This window comes from Trachinotus anak, unplaced genomic scaffold (genome assembly GCF_046630095.1).
Source record: "Trachinotus anak isolate AG129_WGS33_773 ecotype Australia unplaced genomic scaffold, CSIRO_AGI_Tana_v1 ptg000040l, whole genome shotgun sequence".
NCBI classification, from domain to species: domain Eukaryota; kingdom Metazoa; phylum Chordata; class Actinopteri; order Carangiformes; family Carangidae; genus Trachinotus; species Trachinotus anak.
In genome coordinates this window covers 180,001-198,180 of record NW_027273891.1, presented here as the reverse complement: position 1 = coordinate 198,180, position 18,180 = coordinate 180,001, and the positions used below count along the sequence as shown (strand labels likewise).

Below are 18,180 nucleotides of genomic sequence, written 5' to 3'. Positions count from 1 at the left end.
CCTGATCCAGACCTGATCCTGACCTGATCCAGACCTTACCTGACCTGACCTGACCTGATCCTGACCTGATCCAGACCTTACCTGACCTGACCTGACCTGATCCTGACCTGATCCAGACCTGACCTGACCTGATCCTGACCTGACCTGACCTGACCTGACCTGACCTGACCTGATAGATGAAACATAAATGATGAAATGTTTCTCTGATGTTCAGTGATGCCGTTTCTGCTCCTCAGGTTCTTCCGGGGCGAGTACACGGTGGAGGTGGCCATCAACGACTACCTGGACATCTACTGTCCCCACTACGAGGGGGCGGAGCCGGCCGAGCGCATGGAGCACTACGTGCTGTACATGGTGAACTACGACGGGTACACGACCTGCGACCACCACAGGAAGGGCTTCAAACGCTGGGAGTGCAACCGCCCGCAGAGCCCCAACGGACCGCTCAAGTTCTCTGAGAAGTTCCAGCTGTTCACGCCGTTCAGCCTGGGCTTCGAGTTCAGGCCGGGCCACGAGTACTACTACATCTGTGAGTGTTGCTACTGAGTACTGCTACATCTGTGAGTACTGCTACTGAGTACTACTGAGTACCACTACATCTGTGAGTACTGCTACTGAGTACTGCTACATCTGTGAGTACTGCTACTGAGTACTACTGAGTACGACTACATCTGTGAGTACCGCTATTGAGTACCACTACATCTGTGAGTACTGCTACTGAGTACTACTGAGTACCACTACATCTGTGAGTACTGCTACTGAGTACTGCTACATCTGTGAGTACTGCTACTGAGTACTACTGAGTACGACTACATCTGTGAGTACCGCTATTGAGTACCACTACATCTGTGAGTACTGCTACTGAGTACTACTGAGTACCACTACATCTGTGAGTACTGCTACTGAGTACTGCTACATCTGTGAGTACTGCTACTGAGTACTACTGAGTACCACTGCATCTGTGAGTGTTGCTACTGAGTGCTACTACATCTGTGAGTACCGCTACTGAGTACCACTACATCTGTGAGTACTGCTACTGAGTACTACTGAGTACGACTACATCTGTGAGTACCGCTACTGAGTACTGCTACATCTTTGAGTACTGCTACTGAGTACTACTATTGAGTACTGCTGAGTACTACTACATCTGTGAGTACTGCTACTGAGTACTGCTACATCTGTGAGTACTACTACTGAGTACTACTACATCTGTGAGTACTGCTACTGGGCACTGCTACATCTGCGAGTACTACGACTGAGTACTGCTGAGTACTACTACATCTGTGAGTACCATTACTGAGTACTGCTACATCTGTGAGTACTACTACTCGGTACTGCCACATCTGTGAGAACTACTACTGAGTACAGCTACATCTGTGAGTACTACTACAAATGTGAGTACTACTACTGAGTACTGCTACATCTGTGAGTACTACTACTGAGTACTACTACATCTGTGAGTACTACTACAAATGTGAGTACTACTACTGAGTACTGCTACATCTGTGAGTACTACTACTGAGTACTACTACATCTGTGAGTACTGCTACTGGGCACTGCTACATCTGCAAGTACTACGACTGAGTACTGCTGAGTACTACTACATCTGTGAGTACCATTACTGAGTACTGCTACATCTGTGAGTACTACTACTCGGTACTGCCACATCTGTGAGAACTACTACTGAGTACAGCTACATCTGTGAGTACTACTACAAATGTGAGTACTACTACTGAGTACAGCTACATCTGTGAGTACTACTACAAATGTGAGTACTACTACTGAGTACTGCTACATCTGTGAGTACTGCTACTGAGTACTACTGAGTACCACTGCATCTGTGAGTGTTGCTACTGAGTACTACTGAGTACTACTACATCTGTGAGTACCGCTACTGAGTACCACTACATCTGTGAGTACTGCTACTGAGTACTACTGAGTACAACTACATCTGTGAGTACCGCTACTGAGTACTGCTACATCTGTGAGTACCGCTACTGAGTACTACTACATCTGTGAGTACTGCTACTGAGTACTGCTACATCTGTGAGTACTACTACTGAGTACTACTACATCTGTGAGTACTGCTACTGGGCACTGCTACATCTGCAAGTACTACGACTGAGTACTGCTGAGTACTACTACATCTGTGAGTACCATTACTGAGTACTGCTACATCTGTGAGTACTACTACTCGGTACTGCCACATCTGTGAGAACTACTACTGAGTACAGCTACATCTGTGAGTACTACTACAAATGTGAGTACTACTACTGAGTACTGCTACATCTGTGAGTACTACTACTGAGTACTGCTGAGTACTACTACATCTGTGAGTACTACTACTGAGTACTGCCACATCTGTGAGAACTACTACTGAGTACTACTGAGGACTGTTGAGTACCACTACATCTGTGAGTACAATTACTGAGTACTGCTGAGTACTAATACATCTGTGAGTACTACTACTGAGTACAGCTGAGGACTGTTGAGTACTACTTCATCTGTGAGTACCATTACTGAGTACTGCTACATCTGTGAGTACTACTACTCGGTACTGCCACATCTGTGAGAACTACTACTGAATACAGCTACATCTGTGAGTACTACTACAAATGTGAGTACTACTACTGAGTACTGCTACATCTGTGAGTACTACTACTGAGTACTACTACATCTGTGAGTACTGCTACTGGGCACTGCTACATCTGCAAGTACTACGACTGAGTACTGCTGAGTACTACTACATCTGTGAGTACCATTACTGAGTACTGCTACATCTGTGAGTACTACTACTCGGTACTGCCACATCTGTGAGAACTACTACTGAGTACAGCTACATCTGTGAGTACTACTACAAATGTGAGTACTACTACTGAGTACTGCTACATCTGTGAGTACTACTACTGAGTACTACTGAGTACTACTACATCTGTGAGTACTACTACTCAGTACTGCCACATCTGTGAGAACTACTACTGAGTACTACTGAGGACTGTTGAGTACTACTACATCTGTGAGTACAATTACTGAGTACTGCTGAGTACTAATACATCTGTGAGTACTACTACTGAGTACAGCTGAGGACTGTTGAGTACTACTACATCTGTGAGTACAATTACTGAGTACTGCTGAGTATCAGTACATCTGTGAGTAGAGCCTAACTTGTGTAACTAGCACTAACTACTCCTTGTGCTTCACTTCCTTGTTCGTCTTCTTCTCTTATTAAATTGATGTAGAATTGACATGAATGTTTCCCACTGTGCTGGAGCTTCACTCTTGTCTTTCACTTGTAAGTTGCTTTGGATAAATGTAAATGTACTACATCAGTAAGTACTACTACCCCCCCCCCCCCTCCCCCCCATAAACCTGTAAAATAAATAGAAAATAATTTATCACCTCTTTAAGTTTTTTTTCAAGTTTTACAAATATAAAATGTAAAATGTCAGTAGAAAATAAAACACAACATATAATAAAAACTTTTATTATTATAAAATATAGTGTGTGTGTGTGTGTGTGTGTGTGTGTGTGTGTCTGTCTAGACATAATTTCTCCTCCAACCTGGAAAACATTTTCTAAATTGTGGCTCATTTGGACTGAAAAGTTTCCAACAGAGAAACAGGCCGTTTGTTTTAAATGACACTTAATGACTGTGTGTGCGAGTGTGTGTGTGTGTATGTGTGTGTGTGTGTGTTGAATGCTGCAAATTTTGAGCAGCAACATGAGTGAAATCTCGTCTGCAGGTCAAACAACTGCTACACACACACACACACGCACGCACACACATGCACACACACACACACACACAAACCGATGCTGACCCTAACCCTTATTTTAATTTAAAACAATATAATTAAAAAGTGTTATTTTTTAAAAAATGTTTCTTGTTTCAAAATAAAATAAAATCCGTTCTTTTGTAAAAAGCGACGCAGCTGAAAACAGTTTCCTGTCTGTGTTTCCTCTGCAGCGTCTCCTCATCCGAACCTGGCTGGGAAACCGTGTCTGAAGCTCAAAGTCTACGTCAAACCAACCAGTGAGTCTCTGCTTCTCAAGTCTTCATGTGGTTCTGTCAGTTTACAGCTTGTCTCCATGACAACGGTCAAATCAGAATCAGAATCAGGATCAGAATCAGAAACAGGATCAGGATCAGGATCAGGTTTATTTATTGCCAAGCAGGGTTTCACCACCAGGAATTTGCTTGGGTGTTTTGGGTCATAACAATAAACACAGAAGGAAAAAAATAAATAAATAGAAAAATTTAACAATAAAACATTTATTTTTATAAAAATATAAATATACTATATACTGAGCCTCTCTTCTGATTGGCTGACTTTTTTCTGACTGATCCAATAAAACTATAGCAGCTTTCATTGCTTTGTTGTGACATCACAAAGTTGCAGAAGTCCTGACGGCTGGTTTTAAGGCTCAGTGTCTGAATACAGGCTGTGTGCATTTCTCTGTGGACTGAGGCTTTGATACTTTCACAGTATTAATATAGAACCTAGACCTGCTTTATAATCACAAACACATGGACATCCACCTTTAGACTGGGTGGAGCTTTAATAAAAATATATAGAAATAATGAAAAGTGAAAACATTTGTTTTGGTGTCTAGTCAGACTCTTTACTGAGTCCAGGTCAGTTTATTATCAGTGATAATATTCTGATAATCAGTGGAAAAAAAAGGCTTCGTACGAGCAGCTTCTGACTGAGAAGAGGAGCATTTATTTTCCTCCTCAATGTAAATGTCAGTCTGAGGCAGAGGAAGTGTGAAGACTGCTGATGTCACAGTGAAGGTGTTAAACTGCTCCTCATCACAGTTTTAAAGCAGTTTATGGGATTTGAACTGTTGCAGCAGAAAACAGCGTTAACACATTAACACCGTCACCAGCTGGACATCCTCGGCTCTCTTCAGTGTCGGCGTCGATGAAGCTGATGTTGGTGAGACGCAGGACTCGGCTGAGCAGGAAGAAAAGGTGGAGGTGGATTTTGTGCCTGTTTGTCCTGAAGCAGTCGAGCTGTGAAATGTGAATATTCACGGGAGAAAATCTATTCAGGACAAATTATTTTCTCCAAACGCCTCTGACACTGATATTAATCTGATTCTTTCACAAAAAAGGTCTTTGTGGAGGAGGGAAATCAAACAACAGGAAATATTACAAACATATTCACATAAAGAATCTGCAGTTTAACAGAGACAGGAGATGATTTCACGTCAGGTCATGGAGGTGGAGAGATTGAGCTGATCCAGTGACGACACACAGACACACACTGGCTACACACAACTCCAAAATGACAATGTCTGTTTCAGCATGGGGGGGGGGGCTTCGTCCATGTCTGTGTCGAGGGGCCCTTTGTCACATAGTCCATCATTTGTTCATGGTCCTCATGACAAAATAAATGAATTAAATCTGACCAGATGACAGAAACACTGACACAATCACATTCACTTAAAGCTCCATCCAGTCTAAAGGTTTTTAAAGCTCCACCCAGTCTAAAGGCAGATGTCCATGTGTTTGTGATTATAAAGCAGGTCTAGGTTCTATATTAATACTGTGAAAGTATCAAAGCCTCAGTCCACAGAGAAATGCACACAGCCTGTATTCAGACACTGAGCCTTAAAACCAGCCGTCAGGACTTCTGGAACTTTGTGATGTCACAACAAAGCAGTCACCGCTCTCAGCCTCGCCCCAAGCCCCGCCCACCTGGATCCACCATCCAACCTTTGAGTGTTTACCTGAAATCTTCTCTATTTTTATGGGATCACTCAGAAAACAGTCAGCCAATCAGAAGAGAGGCTCAGGTCCTCTCTTCTGATTGGCTGACTGACCTGTTGTTACTAGAGCTCCAGAGAGAACCTGAGAGAGGAGATGTAAAACTACACTGAGATGGTTTTTGGTTCTGAAAACCACAAATATATCTTCTGATGGAGATCAACACTTCAGATAAACCACAGAAGAAGATAAAATCTGGAACTTTTAAAACTGGTTCATATAACAAGTCATGTGATCACATCTGGACTGTTTCTAATTTACAGTATTAATAATTCTGTAATCAGTCATTATAAAACATGCTGACTTAAAATGTAGTAAAAGACTCAGGCTCAGGCTCAGGTCAGGATGATGTTAAGTCCTTGTTTTCTGTCTGTCAGATGACTCGGTGTATGAGTCTCCGGAGCCCTTCCTGACAGATGACAGCACCGGCAGCTGCAGCCTCGCTCTCCCTCGCCTCTCCCTGTTGTTTGCCATGTTGCTCGCCCTGCTCCTCGTCCTCCTCCTCGCCTCCTCATAGCACCTCCTCTTCATCCTCCTCCAGGAAACTAGTCCAGCTCCCTCTCCCTGCCCTCTGACCTTCACCTGAACTCCGCTCAACAGCTCAGCCAATCAGAGGAGGCGAAGGTCACAGCCTGGAGCTGAGGTCGCTGCTGGGATCGTCTGGGCTCTGTGTGACTCAGTCCAGACTCCATCGACTCCACGTTAAAGCAGCACAGATACATCGACTCAAATTCAAGTTCTTCTGCCTCTTTGGTGCCAGATGTTGTTACAGCTGTTTCAAATCCTCTTGATTTAATTTGACAACTTAAACCAAACTTAAAGAACCAAACCAGTGTTTGGACCTTTATAAATCATTCATTAATTAACCATCAGTGAACATTTGATTTAATTACATTAACACAATGAGGAAATTCTGACTTTTTAAATTGATTTGCTCTAAAACTTGATCAGAGCTGATGTTTGTTGTGAACACACTGATTTTCATATTGTGCGTTCATGAATGGAAATTAGTGATGTCTAGAAAAGTAGAAGAAAACAACTGTGCAAACATCCAGTGCTCTGATCCCTGTAGTAAATCTGTTGCAGATATTTAACAGCGGTCGGACGACACTGGTCTGGTCTCTGAGCTCTGACTGAATCTGATACAAAGTGAACGAGACGATGATTTAAATCATGAAACGTCTGACACATAAACCGACCAATGGATGCAGGAGATGATCAGGTAGAAACATCACGTGACACTGACAGTCGATGGGGTCCAGCTTCAGTCTGTTCACAGTGTGAACTCATCAGGCTGATCTTCATCTTCAGCTCTGGAGGTCTTCATCAGACAGACCGGTTTGCAGGAACACCAGCAGAAACAGACGTTCACCAGCTCAGTTCTCCTGCAGGAGACATCCTGCACCTCCCTGAGCCCCTCCCTGACGATCACGTCATAGAAATCTCACTCAGCTGTCAGCCTCAGTCAGTCCTATTCCTCCTCACCTGTGCAGAAAATACAGGTAATGAAACAGATGCTGAGTCATGATTCAACCTGTAAGACCAGGATGTAAACAAGGTTCAGAGCTGAAGTCTTCCTCTGATTGATCAGCCTGTTGCTGACAGTCGTCACCTCAGTTCTTCCGACACAAGCAGCCTCATGATTTATTATCAATCTATTTAATATCTATTCAATTCAACGATCAATCGTTTTCTCTGAAAACTGTAAAAATAATAAGCATCTGTCTCTGAGACTGTAACAAACGAGCCCACAGGTCGTCTGTCAGCAGGTCACTATGACCCATCGTTAGGTTCTGTTGCTAGGCGACATCTAGTGGTCGTAGTGATGATGACAGGAGCAAAGGGAAAAGTGCGGTGACGTAGTTTATAGAGCGACAAAGTCCACGTCAGGAGGAGGTTGGGGTGGATGGATGAATATGACCCAGGAGAGCGGTGTTCGATTCCCATGTGACAGGAGCAGTTTATGTTGTTTCTATTATCCATGACTGTTTGTTGTTATTATTGTAACCATGACAACAAAGATCATCTACTGTTGAGGAAGAACTTATTTTAACCCAGATCACCATCTTTTCCTGAACCTAACCAAGCCATGACTGTGGTGACGATGGTAGGTACACCTCTCTCAGAACAGTCCTCGTGTTTATTATTGTAACCATGACAACCAAGGTCCAGTACACCTGGCGCTGTAGGGGTACATCAGGATAAACTGCTGTGAGCCGTATCACAGGGTTGATGTTCAGGGTGGATGAGGTTGTGATTGGTCGGATTTAAGATACAAAACTTGCTCTTCATCCTGGAGATCCAGCCTCTATTTTTTCAAAATAAAAGCCCTACAGAATGAAGTGTTTGTAGAACAGTACAGACAGCAGCTGCAGAGAACCGAGTCACCAGACAACAGTTCGTGTTCATTCAGACTCAAAAGGACCAAGATCTGATGAATTAATCTGAATCAATGTTAATTATAGTTTCTGCCGACTGACTGATCCCTGTGGACGCTGTGGGTTATCTCTGAGACTGAAATCACCATCATCATCATCATCATCATCAGTTACAAATATTCAAATAGAGACTGGAGCCTCTCTCTCTCTCTCTCTCTCTCTCTCGCCCACCTCCAGCAGCAGACGGCCTTTCATTTCTGTAAATCTGCCAAAGACTCGTGTTAAACTTTTCTGCGCGTCGCTTCTTCAGAGGAGGGGGCGGGTAAAGTCATTCAGCAGCTATAGAGGGCACTTTAGCCCCGCCTGCTTTCAGTGCAGTGGGTTGGGTTACCTGAGGGGGAGGAGTCAACTGATTTTTTTTTTACTAAGTCTTGTTTTGTGATAAAATTAAAAATGAATGTTTTGCGCAAAATTAAAAAAAAAAATGGCCTTTTTCCCACTGGTGCTGAATTTTTAATGACTGACAAACAGCGTCACCGTGTGGTCGAGGTGAAGACCCTCATCAAGCCCCATGTTTTTTTTTCCTCTTCATACCATCCCTCCATCTCTGCTGATGGAGGGGGAGTGTGTCCTTGTGTGTGGATGAGCAGGGGCATGCTGGGAAATGCAGTATATCTAACGAACGCACTGTGACGGAGGATGGACAGACGGATGATGTAGCACTTGGACTCCTGTGGAGAAGGACGGAGACAAACTGTCATCAACGTTTCCTCATTGTTTCTTTATTTCATGTTTATGCCATTTTTCTGTTTTAAAAAGCAGGAGATTCATATGAGATATGAATTCATCAGTGAAGGAATCAGTCTGATGTTTGTTGTTGTTGCTGTTGTTGTTGTTTTTCTCCTTTTGTTCCTGCTTGCATCACAATGCATTCTGGTCCTTGTAGTCTTGTGTGTTTTGGCTCAGTTGATGGATAATAATCAGTGGGTTTTTCGGCTCGTCTTCCTTTTCTTTGTTGGTTTTCGTGTGGATGGAATCAGTTTTTCGTGGTATAAGAAACGTTAAAGAAGCTGGAGGCAAGAAAAACTACAGGAAAAAATTCTGATGGTTGTTTCGTGAGTGGGAGTGAGACCTCCCTGCTGTCTCTGGTTTACAATATCTCTGAGAAGAAAATGTTTTTCTACATTAAAATGTCAGCATATTCTATTCTTTGAAAGACAAAAAATCTGTTTTTGTATATTTTCTTATTGGATGCTTATAAAGTCCTGTTGTAAAGAATGCATTTATCTGATTGGCTGAAGAGCTAACGAGGGGTCAGAGGTCATCAGGCCTTTTCAGGACATTTTTTCCTGCGCTGCATGAACAGGAAAAGTAAAACTTAAGAAAACATTTCATGAATTTACTTTGAAAGAGATTTCAGAGAGAAAATGTTAAGAAGTGTATGAATCTTTGTTTGATAAACTCACCACCAATAAAAAAACGTTCCACTAAAAACGATTTTTCCACTTTATTTGCTCCAGTTTGTTCCAGTTTGGTCCAGCTCATCCACAGACATTTTGGACTGGGTGGTTTTGTTGTTGTAGTTTTTTAACATAATTTCTCAGTGAGGATATTCACACATCCAGATATCAGTCATAACGTTTCAGTCTCTCTACTGTGATCAGTTCTGACGAAGGTCACCGAGAGCAGTGTGTGAGATTTTCTTTTTTTTTTTAATTATTATTATTTTTTTGGGCTTTTTATGCCTTTATTATAGCTTATTGGAGACTGACAGGAAAGGAGGTAGAGAGAGGGGAATGACATGCAGGAAAGAGTTGGACCGGTCGGATGTCGAACCGTGCCGCCATGTGTGAGATTTTCTTGCTTTTAAAATAAAAATTAAAAAATAATTTTGTACCAGAATCATCTAATTAGCCATAAGTAATTTACATACTTAAATATTCATTTTAAGTATTTGTACTTTAGTATTTACATTCTGTGCTAAATTACAACTCCAACTCTATGTGGGCAGCAGCCTATAAATATTTAGATATCTTCATGTCCATAACTTATTGTTCCTTAATTAACTTTAAGGATAAACAGTGACTTCAGAAAATATTCAGTTTATCGTGTTTGAGATTTCAGTTTATTATTTTGAAGAAATTTGTAAAAAAAATTCAACAAACTTTCACTTTGTCATTATTGATTATTGAGAGTAAATCTACAAATCTACACAAACTGAAGGGGTCTGAATATTTTCTGAAAGCACTGGATGTGTTTGGATTTATACCAGAAATCATCTAAAATCATCCAGGCTTCATTCTGTGTGTTAAATGATTTTTTACTTCATTTTTAATAACATCATATTTTAAACACATACAATATTTAATTAAATATTAAGTAAGCATCCTTTGTATTTTAACCCTGTTTAATTTTAGTCTAAACAGAATCTAGATAAAAGCCTGTAGCTGTTTGTTACTGTGGAAAAATACAAATCAGGATCAGACTGGGTTACTAATTAATAAATAAATAAATGACAATGAAAAAGTTGTTGAAGACATCAACATATATATACGTTTATTCTTGGTAAGTTTGAAATTCATATCTTGAATTTGACTGTCTGAACTCGACCAGACCAGAAGCTGAAGAATCTGAAACAAGCTTTGAATATGATTCTAAATATTGGAACAATTTAACTTTTTCTGTGTGTGTGTGTGTGTGTGTGTGTGTGTGTATATACACAAATTGCATATATATATATATATATATATATATATATATATATATATATATATATATATATATATACATATACATATATATATGTATATATATCAGTTTATTTATGATATTTATCAAATTCATAATATATTTATATACTAGAAATAGAATTTTTGAAATTGTACAACTTGAATTTGTTGACTGAAAATGTCAGATATTTCACTACTATAAATTTAGAGGCGTTTACATTTGAACATTACACAAAAAACCACTGAGTTAAAAATAATCCAACCTTAACTATGGGACAGAAAATGCTGAGATGGTTTGAGCTGCTGATTTATATATATATATATATATATATATATATATATATATATATATATATATGCACCGCCATCAGACAATGAGGCGTACAAGTGACTATATATATATATATATATATATAGTCACTTGTACGTCATGTTAATGAAGATTTTTCATATTAACAGGAAATATAGTGTTTAATGGTCAAACTCTGCAGCAGCTGTCACTTAGATTTTTTTCCAGCATCATCACTAAGTTTTTAATTTAATCTAAACATTAGATTTGTGGTGAGAAATGTTAGCGGCTAATATTACATTTTAACTAGATATTGTAATGAATGGTAAATGTAGCAGCTGTGTAAGTAACAGAAACATCACTGTTTCATTTCATATCAATATTAAATGTATGATGGAGAAAATGAACAGATAATGTTACTGTCACTTTATATTAACCTGCATTAAAATCCTCCCCACCACTGCCGTGTAAATGGATGCAGTTCGATAACTGTGAGAAAATAACTGAACAAACAGCTGTGTTGATGTCACCTCTGAAAACCCTTCGACCCCCCCCACACACAACACAACCGTCGAGATGGTGAAGTGAAGCTTCATGAACCAGTGAAGCTTTAAACACAGTTGAATCAATAAAGGTTAATGACTGGAAGCTTTTCAAACCACAGCTCAATGGAGACCTCTGCTGGTCACAGGCAGGAAAAACACTGTGATTCAAAATGTTGAAGAGAATGAGTGAATGAATTCATTAATAAATTCATACATACATGAATAAACATGTTTCATACTCCATGTGACTAAAAAACAATAAAACATTTTACACTGTGGATTTGGACAGAACTCATCACACACACGCACACACACACACACTGTTCCAGTTCTTTTTTTAAAGTAAAAGTACCACTACCACAGAGTAAATACTCCATCAGTACAAGAGTACAGCGTCCAGTAAAGCTCTCCCTGATCCTTTAAGACCTGAGCAGCGTCTCCAGATCAGGTGCCAGGATACGTCACTGTCAGCACCAGACCAGGAGCAGAACAGATGTTTGTCCTGATTCTGATCACTGACTGTTTACAAAGATCATGGTGAAAAAAACCTGGGTTCAGACAGAGTAATCAGATTACTGCCTCAGCTGCTGACACGTGGACGACCATCAGATGAACAGATGAATGTCTGGACGACGCCTCCTTGCTGCACCGCCATCAGACAATGAGGCGACAACAAGAGGATGAGGATGACAGAGCGGTGATGGTCAGCTTCATAAATCCTGTTAAAGATGCATCATCATGAAGTCCTGTGGTCCTGGTCCTGGAGAGTCAACTGAGACCTGAGACCTCCTTTTCAAACAGTCTCAGTCTGCAGCCCCCGCAGCTCTGACCTTTGACCTTTGGGTTGTTTGCTGCTCAGTCTCAGAGAAAATAAATTTACATGTGAATCAGATAAAAACACAGTAGAGGTGTCACCGTGTGTGTGTGTGTGTTGACAGACAGAAGATGAGGTGTAAGACCATTAAGGTAAAAATACTGAAGAGAAGCTGGTTGTCATAGTAACAAAGAGGAGTATTATTTGCTGGTATGAGACAGGTAGACACACACCTCCTGGTCTCCTGCCGGCAGGACTCACCTGTACAGAGCACTGGGACTGGGACTCACCTGTGTTCTGTTTCCTCCACCTGCAGGAATCATTCTCTGATCTCTGAAATCTTCAACGAGCTACAGCAGAGAACAGTGTCAGAACAGTAGAACTACAGCAGAGAAATGAAAGAAAAAGAATCCAAACACAGTGACTGCACAACATCATCTTCATCATCATCATCTTCATCACCCTCCTCCTCCTCCTCTCTGAACAGACAGAAGTGTGTCTTTGAGCTCAGGAGCTAATTTCATCGTCTTATTTGCAGAATAAATCCATCCATCAATCCCTTCATCCATCCATCTATCCATATGTTGATTCTTTTTGGTGTCATGTGACCAGTCACATGTCAGAGGGTATTGGATTCACACACCTTGTTTGTCCAGGTGAGATTTTAAAACCTGACCTGGTTATAGGTGGAACTGTGTGTGAGGAGGAGCATCAGGCTGAACGACTGCGGTCGGACCCAGACGTCTCTCTGGAGGCAGCGTCAGAGACTGGACCTGACTCCAGGTCATCTGGAGTTAGTGGAGGTGGATGAGGAGCAGAGAGACATGTGACCTTGCAGGTTGATGATCATCCTACATGTAAATGTATCTGAGAGACAGACTGAGACTGTTTTTATGAACTGTGTTACTTTATTTTTTCAGTTGTTTTTCCAGAATTCTTCTTCCTGCTGTTACCTGTCTCTTCTTAAGAGTTAAACTTAGTTAGTTGGTTAGTTACAGTTAGTTCTTTACACTGGATCTTTAAGGAATTCACATTTAGCCACTGTCCTTTGGTGTCTGTTTATCATGGAGGAATAAACCTTTTGTCCCTCAGTTTCTGGCAGCTGGTAAATGTCTTCTGTGATTATCATCCACGATCTAATTACTTCAGTTTCACATGAAACGGAACCTGAAGGTGTTTCATAGACGTGAGTCATCATCAGGTCAGGACATGTGTCTAGGCTGCTCACAGCTTACAGGTGGAGCAGCAGATTGCAAACATGGAAATCTGTGTAAGTTCTGTTTATGTTGTTCCCTAAGTTTCACATTGCAAACTCCGCCCAGGTGATAAAACCACGTCAGAGCGGACTCAGATAAAACTGAGGCAGAGAGTGTCCAGGTTGAAGGACAGGAGACAACAGCGAGGAGAAGCTGAAACATCTGAAATGAATCTGGAACGGAGAGGTCGAGGTAAGAACGTCTTTAAATGATCTGTCTTTGTTCCAGCACTGTCACTGAGATTACACATTAATGTTCATCCCGAACAGCTCCACGGAGAAGCTACCGTGGAAAGAGCCTCCAGCCACCGAGACGGGATCAAAACAGAAGGAGCAGAGGTACGTGTCTGAACTAACAGGGCTGGTGGGTCCGCTGACATCACCAGAGATCACCTGAGATCACCTGGATTAACCTTTACCAACTTTACCTATAAGATTTGTGGATGTGTTTGTGCAGACCACACCCAGAAATCAAATCGGGGGGGTGGTGGTTTTTCACTTCCCGCTTCATATGCAAATTAACAGGTATGTGGTGCTTTTAGCCAATGAGACAGACAGGTCCGATGTCAATGTCTCTCTCTCTCTCTCTCTCTCTCTCTCTCCTTCTCTCTCTCACTCACTCACTCTCACACACACACACACAGAGAGAGAGAGAGAGAGAGAGAGAGAGAGAGAGAGAGAGGTAATGAAAGTGAATCACTGCTCTGCTCACAGCTCTACAGTGAAATAAAGTTTTATTCATTAGAAACAGGAAAATATTTTATTATAAACTGTGACGGGACTAATCAGCCTGTGTCAGAGGACGTCAGTAGAGGAGGCGGTCCTTCAATGAATGTGTCCTGGGTGTGTTCACACCTGAACTTTGAGCTGAACGCCTGTGATTGGATCACTCAGGACGGATGATACCAGGTCTGAACAGGGCCTGTAAGCTAATGAATGTCTTTGTAGATGAGGAGGAGGATTTGTTTTAGAGATAGGATGTTTCCAATTTGTGAAAATGAAGTTGGTCCTTTGCATGATGTGGGAGTTAAAGGACATATTGTGATCAGGCACAATAACCTTAGTTTGGCTTAACAGCAGAAAGTTGCAGGTCATCCAGAGCTTTATGTCCATAAGGCGAGTTTGAATTTAAGCCAACTGATCAGTTTCATCTGGCTTTATTGACGGGTACAGTTTGGTATCATCTACATAACAACAGAGGTTAAGAAAGTGTTTCCCAATAATATTGTCTGAATGAATCATGTATGAGGTGAATAGAATTGGTCTAAGCACAGAACCCTGTGGAACTCCATGGAATACATGGAGGATTCCTCATTATCATTTACAAACTGAAATTGATCTGATAAACAGGACTTAAACCAACTTAGTGTGGTTCCTTTAATACTAATTAAATGCTCCAGTCGCTGTAATAGGATGTGATGGTCACTGGTGTCAAACGAAGCACCAAGATCCAACAAGACAAGTATAGAGACGAGTCCTTCAACAAAACTAAAACCAGATGTTCACCTGTCAGAGGACAGCAGGTTAGATTTTACACCACACAGGTGCTGGTAGGGACTAAATTACAGGCCTGAAAACTCAAGTGAGATACTGACCAGGGTTGTGAGAAAATATCAATACAATGTTGAACATCAAGATATTAGATTTTGTGATACTGTATCTGTAACAAACGTAAAGGCTTCAAGAGGTCAGGACTGGGGTATTTACTGACCTATTTTATCTTGTAGAATAAAATGTGAAAATGTCTTGAGCTTGAGTTCTGGTCCTGGCATGAACATTCATTCATGGTTCTGATGTTGTCCCATCCTGAACTTTAAATCTGTTTCCTTCCACAGCTTTTGAAAGCCTGTTGAAGATGATTGTCTCAAATCTGCAGCCCTTGGAAATCACAACAGGTGCTCAATTTGTGGATTTTGTAAGAGCTCTAAACTCCACTGTTGAAATCCCTTCCAAAGCTGAGATACGTCCACAGCTTCTCAGTGTTTACAGGAAAATGGAGGAAGAGTTACGACGCAGCTTGTCCTCTGCTGATAACGTTGTGCTGACTTGTGAGTTGTGGTCTTCAAGACCTGAAGACTCCTATCTGACGGTGGGTTGTCATTTTGTGGACCGCTATGGGAACCTTAAGTCCCACATGCTCAAAACTACCTGTCTTTTTGGAGACAAATCTCCAGCCAACATTCAAAAGCAGCTCTCAGCTGTCATGGAGGCTTGGGGCGTGAAAGAAAAGGTCCACAGTGTTGTCAGAGCTGGGATGCCTCAAATGAAAAATGTTAAAGTAAAATGGACCGACATGCCTTGTTTTGCTGACACCTTAGATGAGGTATTTCAGGATCTGAAGAGAAATGATGAGCTGTCACATATTCTCAGAAAGTGTCAGAATATTGTCAGGTTCTTCAAGGATGATTCTGAAGCTGAGGAGAAGCTCAGAGAGATTCAACACAAGCTGAATGGGCCACAAGATGAGCTGGTCATGTACTCAGGTGACCAATGGTCCGCATGGCTGGACATGCTTCAGCATCTGCACCAGCAGTACCAAGCCATAGTGATGGTGCTTGACGAGAAAGACAAGGCAGATTTAATTCTTAAGACTGAAGATAAAGACAAACTCAAAAACATCATATCTGCTCTGGAGCCTCTGAAGGAAGCCACAGCCAAGATGAAAAGCCAAGGATTTGAGACTATTTCTGTCATGTTGCCACTGCTGACGACACTTATGAACAAACTTGAAGAGAAAGGGAGAAACAATGATGTTGCCCAAATGTTACTCTTAAAATGTAGAAAGGAATTCGGTGACGTCAACAACCACCAGCTGGCCCTCAGCACATTCCTCGATCCAAGATACAAAAACTGGCTGACGAACAAAAACAAAGAACAAGCGATGGATAAAATAATGAAGGAGCTCACTGCAGGCCAAATCTGCTCTCCTGCTCAAACTTCGAAGTGGAAAGACCTACTGGACAGATACATGGCCTATGATCCTAATTCAGAGAAGTCAAACCCTTTGGCCTGGTGGAGGAACACTGGAAAGACTCATTTTAGTGAATTAAGCCAGCTCGCTGTGAAGAAACTTGGGGTTGTCTCGACTGCTGTGCCCTTAGAGAGAGCCTTCTCCAGGGCAGGTGATCAGTTCTGCAGCCTGAGGAGCTCCATCGAGCCTGAAAACCTCAACATGATCCTGTTCCTCAACAGCAACTGGTCTTAGAGACAAATCCACTGTTCTCTTTGAGCTGATAAAAACACTTTAACACATAAGACAGTAAAACTAGAGAACACGCCACCAAAACTGCACAACTGTCTGAATTTGTTTCAGAGGAAAACTTTAGATGCTCAAATATTTCAGTTGTGTCCTTTTAATTCTAATCAGTAAACCCCTGAATTCAGTGAGACACAGATTTTATCATTTTATGAATCTATTCACACAATTTTTCTCCTCAGTGTCTCAACTCTGTGACGGATTTAAGACTGTACCTCTGAACAAATCATCTTCAGTTTCTTCACCATCATCCATGTTCTCCACCATGGTCCCTGTGGCAAAATCTTCAAAGATCACCAGCCTTAGTGACTTCAGACCTGTTACCCTAACATCTGTGGTTATGAAAACTTTTGAGAACATCGTCTATCACACCTGAAATCCAGCACCTCCCCCTGATGGACCCATATCAATTCGCCTACCAAGCCCATCAGTCTGTTGAGGATGCAGCCATACCGCTCCACCACATGTTCAGCACTTGGAATCACAGACACCCAGTTCGTAGACTTCAGTTCCACCTTTGATTCCATCAACACTGAAACTCTTTAGCTCACTTTTGGATCTGAACATTGACCCAGCCCCTGGATTCAGAGCTTCCTGTGGACCAGACCACAGAAGGTGACATCACTCCCTCTTTCCCTCAGAGCAGGAGCTCCTCAGGGCTCTGTTCCCTCCCCCTCGTTATTCTCACTCTACATCCAAGGACGGTTCTGTGAAAACAGATCAATACGCAGATGACACAACTGTAAGCCTCATCTCCAGTGATGATAAAACCCAGTACCACACTGAGGTAGCCCAAGCTGTCACCTGGTGCACAAGCAATGACCTCATGCTTACCACAAGCAGATCCAACGAACTCATTATTGACTGGAAACACTCAACAGCTACACTTCCTTAGACAACTTGAGAGATACCGGCTCAAACAATGTCTTCTGGTTCACCTCTAAAAACAAAAAACTACAGCATCCAAAATCACAGGCAAACCAGGCCCTTCTCCACCCCTTTTCTGTTAGCAGCAGAGGTTGTGATATTCTGTGATATGACTTCATTAACTCATTAGGACCAATGATCCTTTTCATTATTGATTGATCTCACAATTATTTTAATTAACCGTTTTTCTATAAGTTGTCCAAAAACAGCTGAA

At 41.6% G+C, this 18,180-nt stretch overlaps 2 protein-coding genes across 2 annotated transcripts in view; both read left to right on the top strand.

Moving 5' to 3' along the window:
• The window catches only part of LOC139615058 (ephrin-A2), a 55,578-nt gene extending 46,157 nt beyond the window's left edge, over positions 1–9,421 (top strand). Inside the window, exons 2-4 of the mRNA XM_071472871.1 lie at positions 237–529; positions 3,968–4,033; positions 6,151–9,421. Of these exons, the coding sequence (XP_071328972.1) occupies positions 237–529; positions 3,968–4,033; positions 6,151–6,290 (499 nt within the window). The 3' untranslated portion in view covers positions 6,291–9,421. The remainder of the gene's footprint in view (positions 1–236; positions 530–3,967; positions 4,034–6,150) is intronic.
• A 4,282-nt stretch (positions 9,422–13,703) lies between these two features.
• LOC139615067 (E3 SUMO-protein ligase ZBED1-like) lies at positions 13,704–17,875 on the top strand. Its single transcript, XM_071472882.1, has 3 exons — positions 13,704–13,976; positions 14,054–14,122; positions 15,619–17,875. Exons 1-3 carry the CDS (start codon positions 13,952–13,954, stop codon positions 16,986–16,988), a joined length of 1,464 nt encoding a protein of 487 aa, XP_071328983.1. The 5' UTR covers positions 13,704–13,951; the 3' UTR covers positions 16,989–17,875.
• The last annotated feature ends 305 nt before the right edge of the window (positions 17,876–18,180 follow it).